This window comes from Trypanosoma brucei, chromosome 7 (assembly GCF_000210295.1).
Source record: "Trypanosoma brucei gambiense DAL972 chromosome 7, complete sequence".
Taxonomy (NCBI): domain Eukaryota; phylum Euglenozoa; class Kinetoplastea; order Trypanosomatida; family Trypanosomatidae; genus Trypanosoma; species Trypanosoma brucei.
Window position 1 is genome coordinate 275,532 of NC_026740.1, and position 20,929 is coordinate 296,460.

At 48.3% G+C, this 20,929-nt stretch overlaps 7 protein-coding genes across 7 annotated transcripts; all 7 read left to right on the forward strand.

The window, feature by feature from the left end:
• Positions 1 to 227: 227 nt before the first annotated feature.
• On the forward strand, positions 228 to 554 carry TbgDal_VII1170 (hypothetical protein, unlikely; the record flags this gene model as incomplete). Its single annotated transcript, XM_011776124.1, has 1 exon — positions 228 to 554. The coding sequence occupies one exon, from the start codon at positions 228 to 230 to the stop codon at positions 552 to 554; it is 327 nt and encodes a 108-aa protein (XP_011774426.1).
• Positions 555 to 1,090: 536 nt separating this feature from the next.
• TbgDal_VII1180 (hypothetical protein, conserved) lies at positions 1,091 to 2,413 on the forward strand (the record flags this gene model as incomplete). The annotated part of the gene is made up of 1 exon (XM_011776125.1): positions 1,091 to 2,413. One exon carries the CDS (start codon positions 1,091 to 1,093, stop codon positions 2,411 to 2,413), a length of 1,323 nt encoding a protein of 440 aa, XP_011774427.1.
• An 814-nt stretch (positions 2,414 to 3,227) lies between these two features.
• TbgDal_VII1190 (regulator of chromosome condensation, putative) lies at positions 3,228 to 5,749 on the forward strand (the record flags this gene model as incomplete). Its single annotated transcript, XM_011776126.1, is given in 2 exon segments — positions 3,228 to 3,688; positions 3,694 to 5,749. Coding segments are annotated over 2 exon segments (2,517 nt in total).
• A 2,316-nt stretch (positions 5,750 to 8,065) lies between these two features.
• TbgDal_VII1200 (hypothetical protein, conserved) lies at positions 8,066 to 11,296 on the forward strand (the record flags this gene model as incomplete). Its single annotated transcript, XM_011776127.1, has 1 exon — positions 8,066 to 11,296. The coding sequence occupies one exon, from the start codon at positions 8,066 to 8,068 to the stop codon at positions 11,294 to 11,296; it is 3,231 nt and encodes a 1,076-aa protein (XP_011774429.1).
• A 1,240-nt stretch (positions 11,297 to 12,536) lies between these two features.
• On the forward strand, positions 12,537 to 15,059 carry TbgDal_VII1210 (hypothetical protein, conserved; the record flags this gene model as incomplete). The annotated part of the gene is made up of 1 exon (XM_011776128.1): positions 12,537 to 15,059. One exon carries the CDS (start codon positions 12,537 to 12,539, stop codon positions 15,057 to 15,059), a length of 2,523 nt encoding a protein of 840 aa, XP_011774430.1.
• Positions 15,060 to 15,710: 651 nt separating this feature from the next.
• Positions 15,711 to 18,116, forward strand: TbgDal_VII1220 (hypothetical protein, conserved; the record flags this gene model as incomplete). The annotated part of the gene is made up of 1 exon (XM_011776129.1): positions 15,711 to 18,116. One exon carries the CDS (start codon positions 15,711 to 15,713, stop codon positions 18,114 to 18,116), a length of 2,406 nt encoding a protein of 801 aa, XP_011774431.1.
• A 1,482-nt stretch (positions 18,117 to 19,598) lies between these two features.
• On the forward strand, positions 19,599 to 20,585 carry TbgDal_VII1230 (hypothetical protein, conserved; the record flags this gene model as incomplete). The annotated part of the gene is made up of 1 exon (XM_011776130.1): positions 19,599 to 20,585. The coding sequence occupies one exon, from the start codon at positions 19,599 to 19,601 to the stop codon at positions 20,583 to 20,585; it is 987 nt and encodes a 328-aa protein (XP_011774432.1).
• Positions 20,586 to 20,929: the final 344 nt, after the last annotated feature.

A 20,929-nucleotide genomic window follows, 5' to 3' on the forward strand; every position in this document is an offset into this window, starting at 1 on the left:
GGGAAAAAGTATCTACGACAGAGATAAGAAAAAAAAAAAGCGAAAAGAGTACACTGTACTCATGTGCATAGTGCGAAAGTGTCTCATATAACACTTTAAAAATTTTTTCGCCTATGTTATTAAGTGCTTCAATGCTTTGAGCGTCGTAGAAATGCTGCTTATTACCTTTCCGTTTATCCCTCTTGATTCCTTTTCTGTGACCCCTCTTAAGCGTTTATGTGGGGTGAATGTTTTATCATTTATGTTTAGTAATCCCGGTTTTCCTCATCTTTTGTAAAAAGTGTGATGCATGTGGGAAGCATTCTTGCCCATGCTCCTCGGGTGGCAACGCACTCGTATGTTTTAAAAGCGTGGTTATATCTTGCATTGAGGTGTTGTACTCTGTTGGTTGCTCGGATACGCGGCATAGGGGAGCGGGGGATTCCTTTATCCTTTTACTTCCCTTGTTTTTGTTTTATGTAAGGTATTGCGCCGGTCCTCTCTTGTCATATTTGCTGTTCGAGTACGCATGTTTTTTTTTTGTGTGTTTCCTACCCTCCTTTGTTCCTACATGAAACAAAGGGTTGATCTCGGGGGCGGGGGCTGCTGCCCAACCACCATTTCCGGTTAAAAAAACATATTTATCTACATGTTCTTGCTTTTTCATCACTTTTCAATTGCTATTCCCTACCTAAAGAAGAAATGTCAAATGCATTTTTCGATATGTTTACGCGCGTGTCCTAGAAAACCTGTGAGAGCTGGCATCGCAACGGCTTCCTTTCTCCTTTCTCCTCCTACCCCCGTACATTCGCCATGATGTTCACCAACATGTTATTCTTTCTTTGGAGCGTCTTTTGCTTCACCCGTGAAGGACTGGTAGAAAAAGTTAAGAAGGAGGTGCGGGTGAAACTTCCCTCTTCGCCTCCTGCGCTCGAAACGTGTCACCAACTCCACTGTCACGTTCCTCTTTCTTCCTTTCAGGGTTGTTAACATCTTCACAACCTCCCCTCCTCCACGTCAACATCGAGCGCAGCTTTACGGAAGCAAGTGTAAAGCGGGGCGAGAAGAAAATAAGTACGGCAAGGGAACAACTGCGGGAGTGTACCCATAAATGTCTGTCACTTGCTGCGCCTATAGGAGGATACTGAAGCACTTGCAAAGAAGCGCAGTCAGATATGGGAAACAGGAGGAAATTTGTTTCGCTGTGTTTGGGCGCGCACTGAATATGAATGATTTTGCTGCCGCTGGGTATGGCGAAACAGCTCAGCAGGTAGCTCGGTCCATGTTCTCCCGGCCCAGCATCTCCGGTATCTCGTGCGATGAACCCGCACAACGGCTTGTTGGCGCATTTGACATGTTGCGGCGTTTTGCCGAGGTTACCACTGCCACAGGTAGTTCCAAGGTCGAACGAAGTATGGATGAAACTGAGCGTTCGCAGAATGAACAGAAGGAGCCAAAGGGAAGTGGGACGACGACATCTTCGGGGATTAGGAGGGCTGTTGTGATGGATTCCGTGAAGGTAGTTGGTGAAACAAGCAAGCCCGTGTCACCTGGGGTGAAAGAGGATCAAGCAAATGGTGGTAACGGGTGCGAAAACGGCATCGAAGATGATGAGGACCAAGTGACTGACGGCTTTCATGTCGGGGAAGGGTCGGTGTACATTGAGAGTTCTGTAAGTCAAAAGGTGCGAAAAATATCGCGACGCGTACTTGTATGCTTGGATTTGTTTAAGATACCCCCATATCGGCACATGATGCCCCCAGAACCACTCTATCCAACGAACATACGTGTGAGGTTTAAGTTCCCATTGATGAGGGATGCGATGCTTTGCATGGCGGCGTCCGTGGGCAAAGGCAACATCAATGAAACCCTTGAGCGCAAGAGGATACTCAACGAGGAAGATTACGGCGTGGTGTGTAACGTTATCCCCACGAGGACGATCACGGTAACCGATCATCTTGAGGTGGAACTGCGCACAGAGTACGTCCTTTCGAGAACTTACAACAGTGCGGAGGACGATGACGAACACATGAAGGTTCACCCTGTAGAAGGGGATTGTGAATCCATCGTTTCCGGTGACGACAGCGGTACGAACATCCAGCATATATTTCGCTACTTTGTATTTATCCGGAACTATGGACCAGAGAAAAACGAGAAGAAATGGCACGCTCAACTGCTTTCTCGACACCTGGTTATTTTCGACGAGGAGAAGGAAGCTGTTACGGAGGTGATTGGCCCCGGTTTAGCGGGGAATGTGCCTCTCTTGCCACCAGGAGGGTCGCACTTCTACGAAAGCGGCTTGTCTCTGTACGGGACGTCAGGTGTAATGCGGGGGACTTTCCAGATCAACACATATAACGAAAGCGGTGAGTCCCGCTGCATCGATATACACATTGCCCCGACACGTTTGGCTCCAAAAGAGGGATCGAAATGATCTTGCGCTACGTTATGTAGTAGACGAGATTACTGGACGCTGAAGGAGGATGGGGATGGGGAGTATGCGCACGAGACCTCAACGCATTTGTGTGAGGCGCACCAGGGAGGGGGGGGGGACGTCAACAGGTACGAGCCCAAACGAACATCACAAGGTCCTCTATTTTTTCAACTGTTTTAAAATATTCACCTAATATGCCGAGGTTTCGTGGTGCACGTGTAGGTTTCTATGAATGCATGAGCGACTACGTGGGCCGGTCGCTAACTGCTGTAGCTTCTCACTGTGTTGTCGTTTTGCTCCGATCTTCTTGCGATGTTCTGTTTTGGAGCCGGCTATTTCACAAATGGAACACATGCGTTTCCCCCAAGAAACGGCGTACGTTTGTATGTGTGTAGTTTGAAGGAGGGACTGGGAGCGATGAGTCGGAAAAAGGACCGAAATGCAAGCGGTCATACCATTCAGCACTCACGTGCATTTTGGTTGGTGCGTATCTGTACTCACTTTTTACCATGAGTGTTACCTGCCGCGAGGGGTAACGTGACTGTACGACAACGTGGGTAAGCTTTCTTGGACAACTCATAATTCTGCAGGTCTTTTCTTTTTTCCCTCCCTTCGTCGTTTTTGTATGCAAATTTGTTATCTTTTCCCCACATTTCAAACACTTGCGATCTATCCAATCCCGCGTGAGTAGTAACAGGTCTTGCACTGAAGCGGGGAGAGAGGTGGCCGGAAGAAAGTAATACACCAATCAGGGGAGCAGTGGGGAGAATACTTTAGCTCTGTGCTACACCGTAAACAGAAGGCAAACACTGAAATGCACGAACCTCGTGAAGTAGTTCCTCTGGAGCGCGCTTTCCTGGACGTTCCCGACGTCTCGGAGGACGTACATTGGCTTTTGCGCCGGTTCGTCAACGAAGACGGTGTCGTCTTGGGTTGGGGCCTTTGTCGCAACGGTGAACTGGGGACGGGTACTCGGAACAACGTCATTACGCCGTTTATCATTGGTGGTTTGGATAAACCGATTCGCATAGGATGCTCCTCCATGACCTCCGTGTGGCTAGGCGTCCGCGGTGCTGTCCTTACAATGGGTGGTGGCATGTGGGGTGAACTTGGCGTTCCGGACCCACAGGTGATGCCACTTCTCTCCTGCACTGAACATGGCGTGCCTATTTCGACCGCACAAATTGATCTCCGGCAATTCAATTGGAATGAGATGATTGTGGACGTCAAGGGAGGGCATGCATTTTTTGCTGCACTTTCTAGCAAAGGGGAGGTGTTATGTGGGGGGCAAACGATTACGCCCAATGTACTCCTGAGGTAAGGGGAGCGTGCTGTGCAACACCACGCAAACGCCGTGTGGCGGCTGAGAGAATTGTGGAGGTTGCTTGCGGCAACTATACCGTTTTGGCCCTTTCAGAGCGTGGTGAAGTATACGGCTGGGGCTACACCCTTCTCCTTGGCGAGGAGGAATCGACGTGGAAGACGTTGCCCCCGAATCATTTGAAAAGAGTGATTGTGGATGGCGAAGAGAGGGGTACCGTCGTGCAACCTGTTAAAATTCGTTCGTTGAGTTCCAAGTCGATAAGCCACATACGGATGGGACCGTGGCATGCCTTTGCGTTTAGCAGTGAAGGCCGTGCTTATAGCTGGGGTCTAGGGGAGGGTGGCCGACTGGGGCACGGTGACGAGGAAAACGTCAGCTTACCAAAGGAAGTCAAGGGGCTTAAATCAGCTGTGGTTGAGGTTGCGTGCGGCAGTTTCCACACATGTTTGGTAACCTCCAGCGGCCTCGCGTACGCCTGTGGAGATAACCAAGGCGGCCAATGCGGAGTCCCCGGTGAAGTCATAGTTACAACCTTTCGTCAACTCGACCTTCCACTACGCCATAAGGTGATATCGGCGTCGTGTGGGCGACACCATACGTTGCTGCTTTTAGAAACGGGAGAAGTCGTAGCATACGGAACGGGGTTGGGCGTTGGTGTAGGACTGGGGCACGGCTTGCGGATGATACGAGGTGTTCCCATCATGGACAACTACATATCACTATGGCTGACAAGTGGGTCGTGCCACAACTTCTCCCTTAGCTTACCCAAGAACCTTTCCATGCTTATACTAGGGCTGCCACACCGGGGGGTTCACAGTGCGATTTCAGTCATTGGGGTAAAGGAGGGACTCTTAACTGCTGCTTTGGGACAGGGCTTTTCCATCATATTGAATAGACGCGGCGTGTGTTATGCAATGGGAATGGGTGGATGGGGACAACTCGGCATTGACCTCAGTAAAGTGCGGGATTTCACTCACGATAGGGTGCCCGTTGTGCGGCATGCCACCAAAATAACCAGTCTTAGTTCCTCAGCGATCGTGCAAGTTAGCGCCGGGATTTGCTTCTCGGCGGCACTCAGCGATACCCAGCGTGTCTTTACGTGGGGAAGCAACGTGTACGGTCAGTGTGGACTCGGTGTTAGTCCTATAGAGAACCCACGCATTGCTGAACCTCAAGAAATTGGATGGCTTGCCGATAAGATGATCGTCCAAGTGGCGTGTGGTTGTTTTTTTGCTCTGGCGCTGAGTGCAACTGGTTGCGTTTACAGCTGGGGCAACATTGAGTGTTGTGGCGTGGGCGACTTGCCGCTGCCACCGGAGATACCAGACAACCTTGTAATGGAGTCGTTAGGAAACGATAGCACTGCCAGTATCCTTATGCCAGTGGAAGTGCCAAGTCTTTCCAACATCGTAGCCGTGGCAGCTGGGGCTTGGCATGCAATGGCGTTGAACGCTGCGGGGGAAATTTACGCATGGGGCATTGGTGCTTGTGGACGACTTGGTTACGGTGGAGAAGATGACCGCATCACTCCTGTGAAGGTGTTGCTTTCCGCTTTCGCTACAAAAATTGGATGCGGACCCTTTGGGAGTTACGCCATCACCGATGAAGGCAAGCTGTATGTGTGGGGCGCCAATGGAAGGGCTCAGCTTTCTGCTACAGGAAGCCGCATTCTCCTTCCAACGCATGTGCTCGATGATGTGATGGAGGCCACATTGGGGAAGTATTTTGCCCTTGTACTCACTCGCTCCCGTGAGTTCAGGTTTTCCGGCGTGATGGAGCACCAGAAGGGCGTGTACGTCAGCGAGTCGTTTAACGACCTGAGGAATATACCTCCAGAGTTATCCAGGGACAACCTGTCGATGGAAGGATGCCAAGGCGTACGAGTGTTTGCCGGGGTGGAGCATGCAATTGTGCTCGTGGAAAAGGACCCGCTACCACCAGCTGTGGTTACTGAGCTGCACTACACGTTGCGGGATCGGCCGGCGCAAATTATCAGGCGAAGTGCCCGTTAGTCCTCCTTTCAGCGTTTTTTCATCGTTTACAGTATTGTCGTCATTTTTATTTCTTTACTGTTGTAACTTCCGTTATCGTGTTGTTGTTTTAATCCTTTCTTGACGCTGTTTTATTTTTTGCCTCCTTAATTTGCCTGCAAATTGACTTCTTTGGCCCCATTCTGATGCAGAACTTACGCGCATGTATGCGAATGTGGCCCGACAGTGAAGTGGCGGGAGCAGTCGCTCTGGTGTGTTGTTTTACACGCGTTCGTGTGCATTTATTTTCTTTGATCTTTTGTTTAATTTTATCCCCTCTTTTTTTTTTGTATTGTCCCTCCCGCCTACCAGCGGCAATCGCGTATCATGTGTTGGAGGTTGAGGGGGTGATAGTGGAGGGGGTAAAATAATTTAAATGAAAAACAGACATAATAGAAACGAAGCTTTTTAAAAAAAATTATGTGTCCAATGAAGGAAGAAGGGGAAGTGGATGTGTTAATGTTATTTTGTGCGTTGAAGTTTTTACTCGTCCATCAAGATTGAGTTTTTCTTTACGTTTTTTTCCCTTGCTGGTGGATTCCTTCGATCCACCCCCCTCCTGTTTAACCCTTAACTTGTGAAGTGTGGGAATTGGTGTAATAAATTCAGAGGGGAGGCGGACGGAGAGTGAAGGAGGGGAGGGGAGAAAAAAGGATATCAGGGGAGGTGCTTTTAATAAAAAAAAAGTATGCATATATATGTATATATATATATATATATGTGTGTGTGTGTGTATGTGTATGTGTATGTGTATGTGTATGTCTGTGTTTATTCGTATATCTACGCTTTATTTGTTTAGTTAGTTGCCTTTTCCTTATTGTTACAAGTTATACTGTTGATATTGTTGATATTTTTCATCTACTCGCACATCTCACTTTGCCCTGCAACGCAACAGGTTTATCGCATTACCGTATCGCAGAATACCGTTCTTCAACCATCGAAGCCACATTTACTCGAAAAATATCGTGCCTGTCATTTACCTATTTATTTATTCATTTTCCTTCTTAATGATTACTGGTTCCTTCATCTTAAACCATTACAAGGGGAGCCATCGCTGGTATATGTATTGCTTCACTGTGTCTACTTATGTATGTATCAGCGTAAAGAAGAATATTGAATACGCTCCCTCACTTTCCACCTTGCCTTTTTTTCTTTAGTTTCAGGAATTTTTAGAGTTCTGTAAGCATCCGACGAGCCGTCTTGTATTTCTGTGCAAATGGCCGTGTGGATGCTGTAGAGAGAAATGCGTTGAGTTGTTGTATGTAGTGAAATAGAGGTGACGGGTATGAACTTCTTCTACAAAGAAAAATCGCAGAAGGAAAGCACGCACTTAATGACTAGCATCCATTGTAAGCGCCACTGTCACGCCGTATGAGTGCACTTTATCAGTTCTAATTTCTTAATTCATTATTTTTTTGCGCTGGTACTCTTAAGGGTGTAACACGATGTGCTTGTTTGCTTGTTGAGGACGGCGTGTAGGGAGTTTTAGCATAAAACAAAAAAGGCGACGGGCACCAACCTGGGTCATGATCATTTTCTTCACCTATTTTTCCCCCCTTCATTATTATTATTATTTTTCCTGCGCTATATCGTTTGCGGACTGCGGCAAATAGATGAGTAAATAAATATTTAGAAACGTAAAAGGTAGTGACTGTACAAGAACTCAAGTAAACAAAGTACGGTTTCCTCTGTGTGTTTGCGCGAAAACTGTTTTTGAAGAAGAATGAGCGGTGCCAGAAACTTATTACTTTCTCTCCGTCTGCGCTTGCAGTTTGTGTGTATATATCTTTCCTGCCTTTTCCTGTTCTGTTTTTCTCCCTCTTAATTCCTTCCGGCCATTACCGGGATAGTGTCTTTGAGTAGTTGTTGCCTGACCTGCAAACACTCCTGTGGTCCACTGAGAGTGTTATTATCATTATTGCAGGCTTTCCCCTGCTGCTGTCAAATAACAGGGTCACACAAAAAGGGAAAGAAAGAGAAGGGGAGAGGAGGGAAGTTAGTGAAGGTTAAGGGACAAAACAGACATAGTGTGAGGAAGTAGCGGATTGCTGTCATATATATATATATATATATATATATATATTTCCCCAAATACTAATCGTAGTAAGTCAAGGAGAGCACAAGAAGAAATAATAACGAGCGCAAACTCGTTCCCTTATATACAAGTTATTGTTTCCCTGCGGCAGTAAACTACCCGGTTGTTCATATTAGCGGGAAGGAAAGGTGGTACGGGAGAGGGGCAGAAGAGGGTTAGTGCATTTTTTTTTGTTTTTCGAACCCCCCCCCCCCCCAAAATCCATGGAGCATCAAAACGACCGCTGCACTTATTCCGTTCGCCCGCACGGGAAGTTGCAAGAATACTTGCTGGAACTCGAGAGTAAACTCCGGAATACCGCCGCACTGCTCCGTGAGTTCGGCACAACACCTAAGGGGAGCGATGCGGAGGGCTCTCCTGCCAATTGCACCACCTCTGCAGCGCAATCGGTGGGTGCGTACATCGAGGAACTACAGGGAGAAGTTGAGGCGTATGATGAACTTATCAACGAGCGACTAAAACAAATACGCCACCAGGCGGATGCAGCCTCGCAGGTGCACGTGGCATATCAAAAGATGTTTCCGGACCATTCTCTCAAACCGAATACGATTAGCCCTGCAGAGAGGAAGCCATCAGCTAGTAGAGGTGTCTGTTGCGACGGTGTTCGTCGATACCTTTCTCACTTTATAAACTGGGATCCGTTGGAATTTGCTCGTGTCCCGGGTGGTGAAGACGAGGCTAATTGGGATCCACGAACGTCTCCCGCGCCTAGAAACAGCGCTTCATCGTATCCGACCGAGGGAATTAAGGGGGATGGCGGTGATCGGAACTGTGGGCCATGGTCGCATGCTCATTCGATGCCTAACCACCAGTCGCAGTGGTCGGGAGCTCCGTGCGGCCCACGCGGATCGGGTCAGCAGTGCGGTAGACGAGGGATAAAATCTGTAGTGGATGATTTGGTGGTTCGGCAGCTTCAGTATGACGGCGTCCCGCTAACAACGACGATGGAGATGGATCTGGGATGCTATAATGGATTGGCGGCTGCATGTGAAAAGAATCCCACGAGGAGCAGCCATCCAGTAAGCGTGGCTGTGCCGCAGGAGATCCGTTGCAGAGTCCTGCGACCGTGTTCACTTCGGGAGGAAAGCGTGGACATACTGCAAATGGTAACGGACGCCTACCCGCGTACCGTTCAGTGGATTGTTAATATCGTTAATCTTTGCATCTCCTCCGCAGATATTCCGAGGACGGTCATGACGACTGCTGAAGGATTGGCACTGCTACTAGAGGCAGATGCTAATGGAGCCATACCGCACACGCAGCAAACGAGGGAGAGTGAGAGCCAATCGAGCAAGGTGTTTTTCCCAGCGGTTTCTGCACCAGAAGCGGAACCGACGCCGGATCGTGACATGCGCGAGACTCAGGAAACACCGGAACTCGGCGATGTTGTGCGGCTTCACAGAAGTGCTGCCTTCTTGTGGTCCTCGCAATTGAATGAGGAAGTCGAAGACGGAGAGGATGATGAACTCGCGGAAGCCACCAGTAGAGATGCCGGTACCGATATGGCTCCAGACGAGGAGCAAGATTATCTCGAGGAACACGAATATTATGTAGGCATGGAAGATCTTATACATGCAGATGTGGAAGCCGATGAGGTGGAGGAAGACGAAGACGACGATGGAGATGGAGATGGAGATGACGGCCGGATATTTGTGAATGACAGCGCAGGAGAGGAAGAAGACGAGGTGGATGAGGATATGCTTGAGGAAGGGGAAGATGTCGGCGAAGAGGAGACTGAAGACGACTACAGATACTTGCAACAGCAGCGAAACGCAGAGGAAGGTGGCGTTGGCGGAGGAATCCGGGGTCGAGGGGAGGGAGGAGAGAAACAAGGAGAGCCAACTGCGTCCACGGAACAGAATGAAGTCCAACTCGTAGCTTTCGTGATGCAGCGACTGAAGGTATTCCTGTCAGACCTCGTGATTATTACGGCACTGCAACAGCTGGCGCTGATGGTTTCGGCGGCTCGGGCTACAATGTCAGACATGACGATTAACGGGGGCGAAGACGGTGACACAACTTCGTTGACACTGCAGCGAGCCGCTGAGTTCGCCTTAGCGTTATGTCGTCATCCGTCCGTGGCATGGCGGCTTGCAGTCGAGAACGGGTTTCATCAGTCTCACACGCTGGGTGATGGTGATCCTCAGGTCAGTGGTGATTCTGCGCGGCCGTCCGCACTGCTGCTTTCTTTCCGTCACATTCTCGTGGCACTTGGGTACATGCCGTTAGCCCTGGGAAATGAGCACAGGCGTGCCTGTGAGGAGTCACAAGTGAATGGGAACTCACACGGTGGGAAACAGGCACAGGAACGCCTGCTGTGGTGTGTGGCGCCCTTTCTGCGCTTGTGGGGCGACAACCAGCGATCGTACTCTCGTGTTGGCGTTCCAACAGATCCCATGTACGGTTTCGTCGAGGATAGTCGTGGTACTGGTGGGGCCGCGGTAGCCGTTCCGATATGCACGACGCCGTTAGTGTGGCAAGAAAGCGTTCTCATGAGCCTCCTTGATCAGGTAGGGAAATTGAAACAGCTTGAGGAGCTTCTTCAACAGGAAGGACATAATGTGAAGCAAGCGGCATCTTCCTTCAATGCAACTCCCCAACCAGAGAGCCTGCTTTATCGCTTCATATATCCACTTAGTGCACCGGTGCTGCGTAATCTTGACGATTGCTGCGAAAGGGGCCTCATCACGACATTCGGAGGTAGTCCTTCGCAACGCACGAGTATGAGCGAGTCACCGCAAGGTACCCCTTTTCGCCTGCCGCCTCCACAGCAGCAACCAGCGTCACCGGCCGCAGCTATCAGTACCCAGCGGCGCTCAATAATCAGCGGGTTTCGCGGCATGTTGCAAGGCTGGACGGGCTCTCGAAACAACAATCGTCGCAACACCGATACCGATCCTGCTGTAACCAGTGGGGACGAGGCCCAATCCCAGGATCCCACTGCCTCTCCGAAACCTTCAGCACCCCAGCATACCGTGATCTTGGAGCTTCCCCACGCCAGCACGATTTTGTTGCAGCAAGACGAGCTACAACGACGCGCTACATCCGCGTTACTTTATCCCAAGGAAAATCTGAGCTTCCATTCGGCGAACCCCGTTAGGTTGCTAAACTCATTTGTTGTGTGGCAACCGATGTTCCAGAAAACCATGTGCTACTGCCCGATAACACGCAGACGTTGTATTGACGCGTGTGTGCACGGTATCACTCCCGAGCAATATAAGGAAGCGCCGACGTCCCTCACAACTGGGGCTGAGTCGGGGTTCAATCCCGCGCAGTTGTTAAACTGTGGTCACGTGATTTCATATCGCGCGATGATGGCACTGGCAGAACGGCCGCAGCGACTAGTCAGAGGGTCGTCAAACGGCGTGCGATGTCCGTATTGCACAATGGTGACTCCGTTGGAGCAGTCGCTGATGCTATCGTGTATTTACTAGTGATTTTTTTGTCAGTTAGCATCTTGCGTACAAAGGGCTCCGTGTGTATAACCGAATACTGAAAAAAAAACAACAGCAACCCTTACGGTCGCCTGTTATTGGCGCTGAAGTAATTTACCATCACCATCACTTTCTCACTTTCTCTCGTCGTGTGCGTTTGCATTATTCTTGCTAATTCTCTCATTGTTGTTTAGTGCCGATTCTATGGTCGTTGGGGTATCCTGCCTTGCAACTTCACATTCTACGGGGCTCCGCACTCTTTCACTAAGTTTTTCAGTGAGTGAACTTGTGAGACCATAATCACTGCAGGAATTGGGAAGCAAAGAGAAACCGAACGCCTGCTGATTTTTTTGTTTTTTCTTACACATATCTATACAGTGCTGCAAAGGGGGGGGGGAGTAATTGAAAGGATCGTGGTTTTACCCAGCCTTTTAGCTGTGTGAAAAAATTATTCTTGGGCACACTCTCATTTATCCCTCTTGTCTCCTTTAATTCGTGCGCGGCATGATTTGTCTTCATGCAACAGCGTTACGGATTCCCGTGGAGCCGTTTTGTTTTTCCCCATACCTGTCATCGTTGTTGCTGGCGGTGTATCATCGGATGTAAGGAGGTGTATATTTATATATATCTTTCCCTAACGAACACCTCACCTTCTTCCCCTCCCTTCTTCCTTTGCTAGTTGTAACGTCTGCTGTTGCTTAAGTGTGATTGGTACGGGAAATATGAAGAGGGGTGGGCAATAAGAGGCGCGACAGCCAACACTGGGGGAGGGAAGGGGTGAGGGTTTGTCACTAATGCTTCTTTCCTCTGCGCTGCTGTATGTAATGTTGTTGCGTTATCTCTACAACAGAAATCTTTGGAAGTGAAAATTTTCCTTTGTGCGTGGAAATGCATACCGCTTGCATATCCCAGTTGATCAATCGATATATTTATGCATATATTTTGGTGTGACACTTCTTCTATCGTCATTTTACCTTAGTCTTCACTTTCTTTCGTTTGGGTGCCATCTAGCACCGATTACACAAGCAGCTTCTCCAACACCTGTCTCCTCCCCTTTCAAATTTGTGAGCTTCTAATTTTTTCGTTTCAATTCTCTGAGCTGCTACTCTTTTCCTTTTTTTTTTTTGGGGGGGGGGGCTGCATTCGTCCTCATCCTACAAGTTGTATCTACACCGTTTTATTTACGTTTGGACACGTGCAAACCGAATCGGCCGTCTAGAAGGAGGCGTGCGTAGGAGACATGAGGCCCACACCAGACCAGACTAAGGAACAACAAAACCGTTTTCGGAAGTCATTGGAGGGACTGTCAGTAGTTGAGAAAATCACGGATTTTTTGCATGCCGTGTGCCGAGTGTCTAATGGGCGGGGCTCTGCCATCCTCGTGGGTCTCCCGCGTCATCACCGGCAACAATTAGTTTTCCTCAACAATGGCCATACGAAGAGCCGGCACGTTGGCGGACCCGAGGGACGAGATGAACAGCGAGAAGCTGAGTGTAGCGGTGTACTGCTTACCACATCATTTGTCTTTCCTAACAGGGATGAGGCACAAGGCTCGAGTGTTACATTCTTGGAACAACCCGTCGTTGGGACAAGTGCACGGCATGGTCGCCCGATTTGGTCTGTACAAGCACCCGTATGTGCTGACAAGGTATTTTATCAGCACGTGAACGCGAATTTACCGAAGAAGCACAATCCACAACCGCCGCCTCCGCCTCCGCGGGGGATGTATGGCACGCACGATGCCGAAAGCAGAAACAACGGGCCCTATACATTTGCCGACAGTAACATTTCCAGCACGTTTGGCTATGAGGAAGACGGGGTGCTCGGTTTCACCTTCACGGTGTGCAATATGAAATCGTTACACTGCCCTCGCCAGTCCGCTTTCTATTCTCGCAGATCTTCTCTAGCGGGTAAGCCGCAGCGTCCCCCTCCATCGGGGGATCCGTTCGATTCTTTCACAGATTTTCAGTCATCCAACAACTCCACATTCCAAGCAAAGAGTTCCGAAAGGGTTTATAGCCCTCATAGCTCCATATCGGAAATGAGCGTCTGCGGGTCGTTTGGTGGAAACGCTAATTGGCGGTCGTTGAAAGGAATTAGTTCAAGAAGCCCTATTAGGCCCCTTCCTCTCCCTCTCCTTCTGTCAAATCTCCCACCAGTTCGGGTGGGGGACACACATCTTATTGTCGCGCACATCAACGGCAAGGAGCGGCGCTCTGTTGTAGTGGTTGTCAAGAGTGTAGAGAGCGAGTATTGTGAGTATGATTTCTTTGATCTCGAGTGGGAATACAGCAGCGGTGGCCCGATTTTTGATATGCAGGGGAACTTTATAGGGATTCAACATCAGGTTGGTTTTAGCGCCTACGGCATATTCACCACCGCCATTGTTCGTGACCTTTTTAAGTCGATGCGCCTCGGCATATGTCGCATACCAATTGGGGATACATCAAATGACATGGCAGAGCGAAGCGTGCACTCGGGAACAGGGGAGGATGCACTCAGTCAATTGTTTCGTGTTGAAGGGGGGCATTCCAACCTGAACGTTGGAGCTGGTGATCAAATAATTCCCTTTGAAGACTTTCAGCGGTTGCACCTGCGTGACACAATTAAGAAAACAAAGTTGTCATCTGCTGGGGATCCCCCCACGAGTGACGCAGTTTGGGAGGAATTTCACACGGATTTCAACAGCATCGTGCTCATGCTCCACGCCTTTGCACACGCGCCACAGATAACAAAAACAGCGCTTAGGGAGATGGCGAGCAATGAATACACAAAGTATCTCCCGAACGCCGCTTCTATGGGGGGAATTGGGATTCTTCTAGAAATCATTGATGAATACGCAAACGACGTGGAGATCGTGTTGGCCGCCGTAATTGTTCTCGCACGTGTGTCTCTCTACAAACTGAACCGCGAGACCATATACAGGTGCGACGGCATTCTCACTTTACTTCACATTATGGATGAATATTCTTATTATCCTTCTATACAGCACTGGGGGTTTTGTTGCCTGCGTAACGTGATGGATGTCGATTCAGTCGTTCGGGCAGAGGCCGTTGAGCTCTTTGCCCAGTGCGATGGCATTGATCTCGCCACAGAGGTGATCCGCTTGCATAAAGATGAGAGGCATGTGATGCGTCAGGCCTCTTTGGCACTCAGCTGTGTTGCACGTGAGCATGCAAAGCACGCAGAAGCGATGGTGGTGTGCGGCATTGGCAGCACACTCGCTGAGGACATGAGAAATAAGGCGGAGGATTCCTTCACATTTTTTGGTTTAGTATCGTTGCTGTACGAGCTGCTACACTGTATTGCAAGCAGTAGTGGGGTGGTTCCTTCATCTGACGACCCCTCGCGGTTGCTGCGTACTGGGAAACACGACTGGGATTATGAGAATTCGCTTGATTTAGGTGTCGTCACGCCACGCAGCTTCCTCGTGAGCGAATCTGGAAAGTTGCTCCTACAAGAGCTAAATGAAGGTCATGTGCTTCAGTTACTCAGCGATGTCATGGAGAGTACTTCCCACGAGACGCTGTGCGGAGACTTGTTGAGGTTGATGACCGAATGCGCCGGCTCCGTTTTCATATTATTGATTCTAACTGGCTGTTGTGAAGAACCAATTGTGAAGAGGTTGCATGGGGCATGTGATCGTCTTGTGGTCAAAAATCCAAGCGAGGCTGCGCTGGTCCGCAGGTCGAAAAACATAATGTGTTGGGTCGCTGCATGTGCCCCGCTCTGTTGTAGTAAGGAAGAAATCTGCCTTGTATAGGTTTAAGAAAAAGCGCTTATCCGTTACGATCCTTATGGCTGCTTCGCGTTTACTTGTTATTTTCCACGACTATTTGACTGTGATGGCTGTGTCTGATCGCATGTTGTCTCACCTAGAATAGCACTTCCGCAGAGGGGGGGGGAAGGGGTTACTGAATCGCCGTGCCGCACCCAATGTAATTGCCAAATGTATTTCTGATCGGTGCATTTAATTGAGGACCTAGATCTGTACCGCGAGTTTGAACCGTGTTTTTTAGCTCTGTTTTCGTCTTCACCACATGGTTGAAGATGTCGTTCATTTGCACTCAATTTGTGCATGACTAATTTGTTGACAGAATACTTGCCACACCCTTTTACTTGCTCTCCCCTTTGCCGTATCCTAAGGCCCTATTATCTTTTTCTCTTCTCTTTTTATTTCGTATCAGTGACATCAATCAGTGTGCAAAAGGGGCGCGAAAGTGACTCACCAGCAGCGGCATAATTTGATGTGGGGTTTCCCCCCTTTTCTATTGTTTTTCCCCCCGGGTTTGCACACACAGATTGTAAGTACCGAGGTGCCGACAGATTGCATACGCCACGCGTGTCGTTTTTTAAAGCCCGATACGTAGTCATTTAGCAACGGGAATAAAGGTGGGACCATTTGAGACAACAAATGCTTGAACTGCTTTGCAACGTTATATATCTAGATACGCAACGTGCACATTTTGCTTTCCTCTCCACATTTAGTTTTGTTCAAACGCTAGCGAGAATGAATGCCAACGGGGTACCCACGGGCTCTGCCACTGCTTTACCTGCGGATCTGCAACAACCGTTGCTTGGGGCCGAAGTGTCTGTTCCGATAAAATATCGGAAATACGAGGCGAGTTTGACTTTTTCTCAAAGCACACAGCGCCTTTCGATAAAGCGCACGACACGGAGTGGTAAGACTGTCTGCATGGTGAATATTCCAACGTGGAACATTGTAAACATTGTGACCTCTACTGAAGCCCTTGCAGGAAACGGTCGCTGTCGTCGATCAAAGGCAGCGGCAAGGAAAAGCGAGTGGTCACAAGCGTCTGTTCCGCCGACATTTCCTCAGACTTTCAATCCTGCAGACTCTTCCCAGCGGTATCAGCCAATAGCCCGAGTGGAGTCCAGCATCTACCCTGTGTCCCGCGTGGATTCCTTTTATTCTTCTACTGCTTTGCCACACTCAAGAACAGCTAGCGGGGCGCGGGGTGGGGCCACCACATATTTGGTGTACTACGTTAAGAAAGCAAAAGGGCAGATACCGAAGATATCGACCACAGAGTTCACGGCGGCGACAAGTATGGCATACCAACAGGAAGCACACAGCACTGTTCAGTGTATATTGAGCGCTATTTACCCACGAGGGTGTAAAAAATTGTTGTTCTTCATTAGTGCCAAGTCGGGTAAAGGCAACGCATTGAGCATTTACAAACGTGCTGTTCTCCCGGTGGTGCAGGCATCGAGGCACGATTTTCAAGAGATTATTACGACGCGTGCACGACACGCGGAAGATTACGTAGCAGACCTCGGAAATGACATGAGTGACAAGTACGTTGTTGTTGCCGTGGGTGGTGACGGAATGTTCCACGAACTGGTTAATGGTTTGAACAGAAGGCGCAAGGCTGCTGCTTGTTGCGGTGCCGACGCTGCGGCGGGGGGGACAGTTGTTGGCCGTTCCAACGGCAGCACGAACGATTTTTCATTGGTGGGAGATGAAACAGAAGTGAGCGGGTCCAGTAATAACGGCATTCAACAAAAAGCATCGCAAGGCCATGATGCACCAAATGATTGGCGAGGCGAAACCACCAATGGTGCAGCAACTAAGTTGTGTACAAGGGGGTTCGCATACTTGAAGGCCAACAATATCGATTTTTCCCTTCCCGTGGTAACCAAACTGCAGTGCCCGCAAACCTTACCACTTATTGCCACCATTCCAGCTGGTAGTGGGTGTGGAATGGCGAAAACGTTTAATGTAGACAACATAAAAGAAAGCGTGCTTGCTCTTGTGCATCTAAATGCGTGCTCCAAGAGTACAATGAATGTGACTGGCAGCCAAAGGGAATGTGCGAAAACGCAAAGAGATTGTGACGGGGCGAATGGGGTGCGGAAAGGAAGCGTATCGCGTAGGGGTGATCAAGTTGGCGTGAAGACAAGGAGCGGCAGGAGTGAGAGGTCAACACAGCACAATGCTGAGCACGTTGAGCGAGTCGCTTGCATGTCGTGTTCGTTTGGTATTATAAATGACATTGACCACGGGTCGGAGAAACTGCGCTGGATGGGAAATGCCCGTTTCACTGCGTATGCGGCATTTGTTTTGTTGAAAGGGGTGCAAATGTATCAGTGTCGGTTGAGGTACTTACCATGGGTAGGGAAACAGGGACAACAACTGCAGAAGATTGAACCTTCGGACAAGCTCCCGAACGCAGAGGAGCTTCCTAACTGCACATACACGGATCAGTGCCCTCACTGCTCGCAGTACAAAGTAGCAACGGAGTCTGCCTCCAGAGTTGACTGCGTGGCTTCCACTCTCACTTCTTTTCCTACTCTTGTCAACGAAGAGTGCAGCGTGCCAGCGGTGGAAGGTAAGGGTAAACACTCGCTTCCGTCTGATTCCAATGACTCTATCACCCAACCGATGCCTTCGCAAGAAGAACAGAGCGTAGACTTTGAAGATGATAGCCTTTCATGGGTGACAGTTGAGGGTAAGTTTCTCAGTATATTTATCAGCAATATACCAAACGCCTCAAAGGACGCCATCATGACGCCTTATGCACATTTAAACGACAACTCTATCGATGTTGCATTCGTTGTAGAAAAATCGAGGAAGGTTGGTCGAAGTGATTTTGTGAATATTTTCACCCGTGTGGAAAAGGGTGATCACGTCAAGTTGCCCTTCGTTAGTTATGTGAAAGCACGCGCCATTGAGCTGGAGGCAATTGAGGGGGATATTATGATCGACGGTGAGGTACTACCAGTGAACAGAGTGAGAATCGAGCCACAATGCCGAACATATGAAATCGTGCGCGGCCTGAGTTTGCCTGGGAAGTAGCACAGTTGAGGTGTGTGTCTATGTGTGTGTGTGTGTGTGAGGTGCAGGTGCGGGTACATGACATAACTTTTTTTTCCACCTTTCACTGTCCCATCGCGCGAGCATCGCATCGATTATGTGAAGCTACCCTTTGTATTTAACTCCGCCTGTACATCTCCATACATTTACCGTTTTTTCTGTTTGCCCTTGCGCGAGGTATCGTGTCACACGTGTTTCTGTAACGCCTGTAGAATTGTTACGTATGGGCATCACCCATGAGAAACCATCGCACCTAGGCGTGTGTCATCTGCTTTACCTCCCCACAAGAAAAAAATAATTACATCAAAACGTGCACAAATACATAACAGCGAAAAGTGCATTGAGGAGGATTGCCTTTATCTTTTTTTTTCTTGTATTGAAGGCATGAACTAAGTGGTAGAACATTTGGTTGCGATCGTACCCCTCCACCCATTCAGCAACCGTTCATGCTATTTTTACCTTGTTATCTTTCGTGCACATTTACACGCCTTCCCTCGTATATAATTTCTCTTCGTTTTTCATCTAGTTCTGTTTCTTCTATTTTATTTTTTTTGCCCCCCTTGCACCATTAGCCCGTTCTTCATCGCATGAAATTGAAATTCATGCAGTGAAACGGATGGCACCACTGCGACGACAAACATTGCTGTTATAATTGTTGTTTGTCACTTCACGTTCGGCCTCATTTCACTTCTCTTTCTCTCTTTTAACTGGGCAGTTTTAAGTCGTTTTCATTGTTTTGGTTTGGTCCCCTCGCTTACACTTAAATGAAGATAAACAACGAATGCGACCATGCCGCCCAATATTGCTGTTTCCTCGATGGTTTGTCGCAGACACTTCGCTGCACGACCATAAAATTTTGCTCGCTTCTTTTTCTCTTTTTTTTTTTTTAAGTACTATTCGTCTCGTCCTTTGTTGGTATTATATTTGTTGAAGGAGGAGAGTTATGTGAGGAGGCCCTCTCAACCACTCAGCAAATTTCGAGAAGGAAAAGATGTAGCAATTGGGATGCTTTGTGGGAATCGTTGCGTCTCTCACTTTGTTTTTTATTTTTATTTACTACTCTTTTTTTTTTGTTTGAGAAGGCGTGTATTTCGAAGGAGGATAAATAGGAGTGATGAGTATTTCAAATATCTCCTTGTATATATATATATATATATACATGCGGTTTACTTTAATAGTTCCTTCACTTGCTGTCCCCCCCTCTCTCTCTCTCTTTCTCTCCATTCTTTCCGTTTATTTCTATTAACTTTTCGTGTTTCCGTAGTCTTATGATTAGACGTGTGTTCAAATAAACACGCAAGTGGTAACGTTGCATTCTACAATATTTCTGCTTTTGTGCACCTTTTATGGTACAGGTGTGGCTGAAGGTGCATAACAGAAGTACGGCCCACCATCATCACCACGTACGGTTTTCGTGATTCTGCGACTGGTGTCAAACAAAAGGGAAGGGTACTCGAGGAGGAAATGCAACGCCGCTTGCAGTGTTGTTTAATGCGTGTAGCGCGCTTACATTCGGCAGCACTGATGCATAATACAAATGGTTGGCTTATGATATCTTGCAGAACCGTACACATTACAGAGAGTGAGGCACAGTCGTTGGTACATTTGTCTGAGGCGCTTTTTTCTGATGAGGCAAATGCTCTGGGAGTATGTCTACCCGATACCAGCCTTAACCTTGACGGAGAAAGTGGGGAAGGGGATTTATATACTGAGACACTCACAACAGAGAAGTATATGGATGTGCTCGTTAGTTCACCAACACAAATAGATACGAGTGGAAATGTTTCTGCTTCATCAACGGATCTGATGATGCCGCTTACGCAAGCGGTGCAAGAACTGAAGTTATGTCAGCAAAGAGAAGATCAGCGAGCCATTTCTGCAGCGCTTTCAACAGCCATGTGTGCGTTGATGGGAAGTAGTTCATCTCCTTCCAGTGCTGCTGCAGCTGAGTTATTGTTAGCCGGTGCAGACTTGAAAGCAATCATTTCTGATGGTACTATTCGACATATGTGCATTGAGGATAAATGCATGAGTCGATGTGATTTTTCCACTTTGTCACTACTTTCTGTACAGGCAAATCGCGTGGATTTCTCGCGCAGTCTCTTTTATGCTGCTGCCTTCCATAATTGTGTGTTTAGGAACTGCTCTTTTGAGGGGTGTGTACTGAAGGAACTCCGATGTTTAGGAGATGTGTGTTTTGATGGATGCTCCTTTTGTTTTGCGAACATATCGTTACGTATACCTCATGAGAAACCGAGGCGTATTTCGGTATCTTCGGCTGCCACAGAAGGCGTGGGAAGGTATTCTGCGGAACACGCTGTGATATTTAACCGCTGTGATTTTGACCTCTGTGATTTTGATGGTTGTGATACCCTTCCTGCATCTTGCTTTACGAACTGCACCAATACTCACCTCGCCGCCAAATTTTCGTCATGTGTGAGAACATCATAACTGTTGAAACTGCAAGATGAATGACACGAAGTAAAGAAACTTTCGGCTACTATTGGGTTGCCTTGCGTCTGTTTATTTGTTTCATTACTTGAATGCTTATGTCTGAAGAAGTGAAGGATGGGGTGGAATGTTAAAATGCAGACTAAAACTTTCCCCACGCGCTTAAATGCATTCACCATCAAGTGGGATCTGAAGGAATACTTATCATCCCCTTCAATTATTGGTACTCATCCATCAATACATGCAACCCAATCAGGTATTTACTCTCTGCTCCAAACAACAAGAATCAGTTACGTGCGTCATTGGATTTACACGTTCTCTTCTTCTTTTTTTTCGTTCGTTTT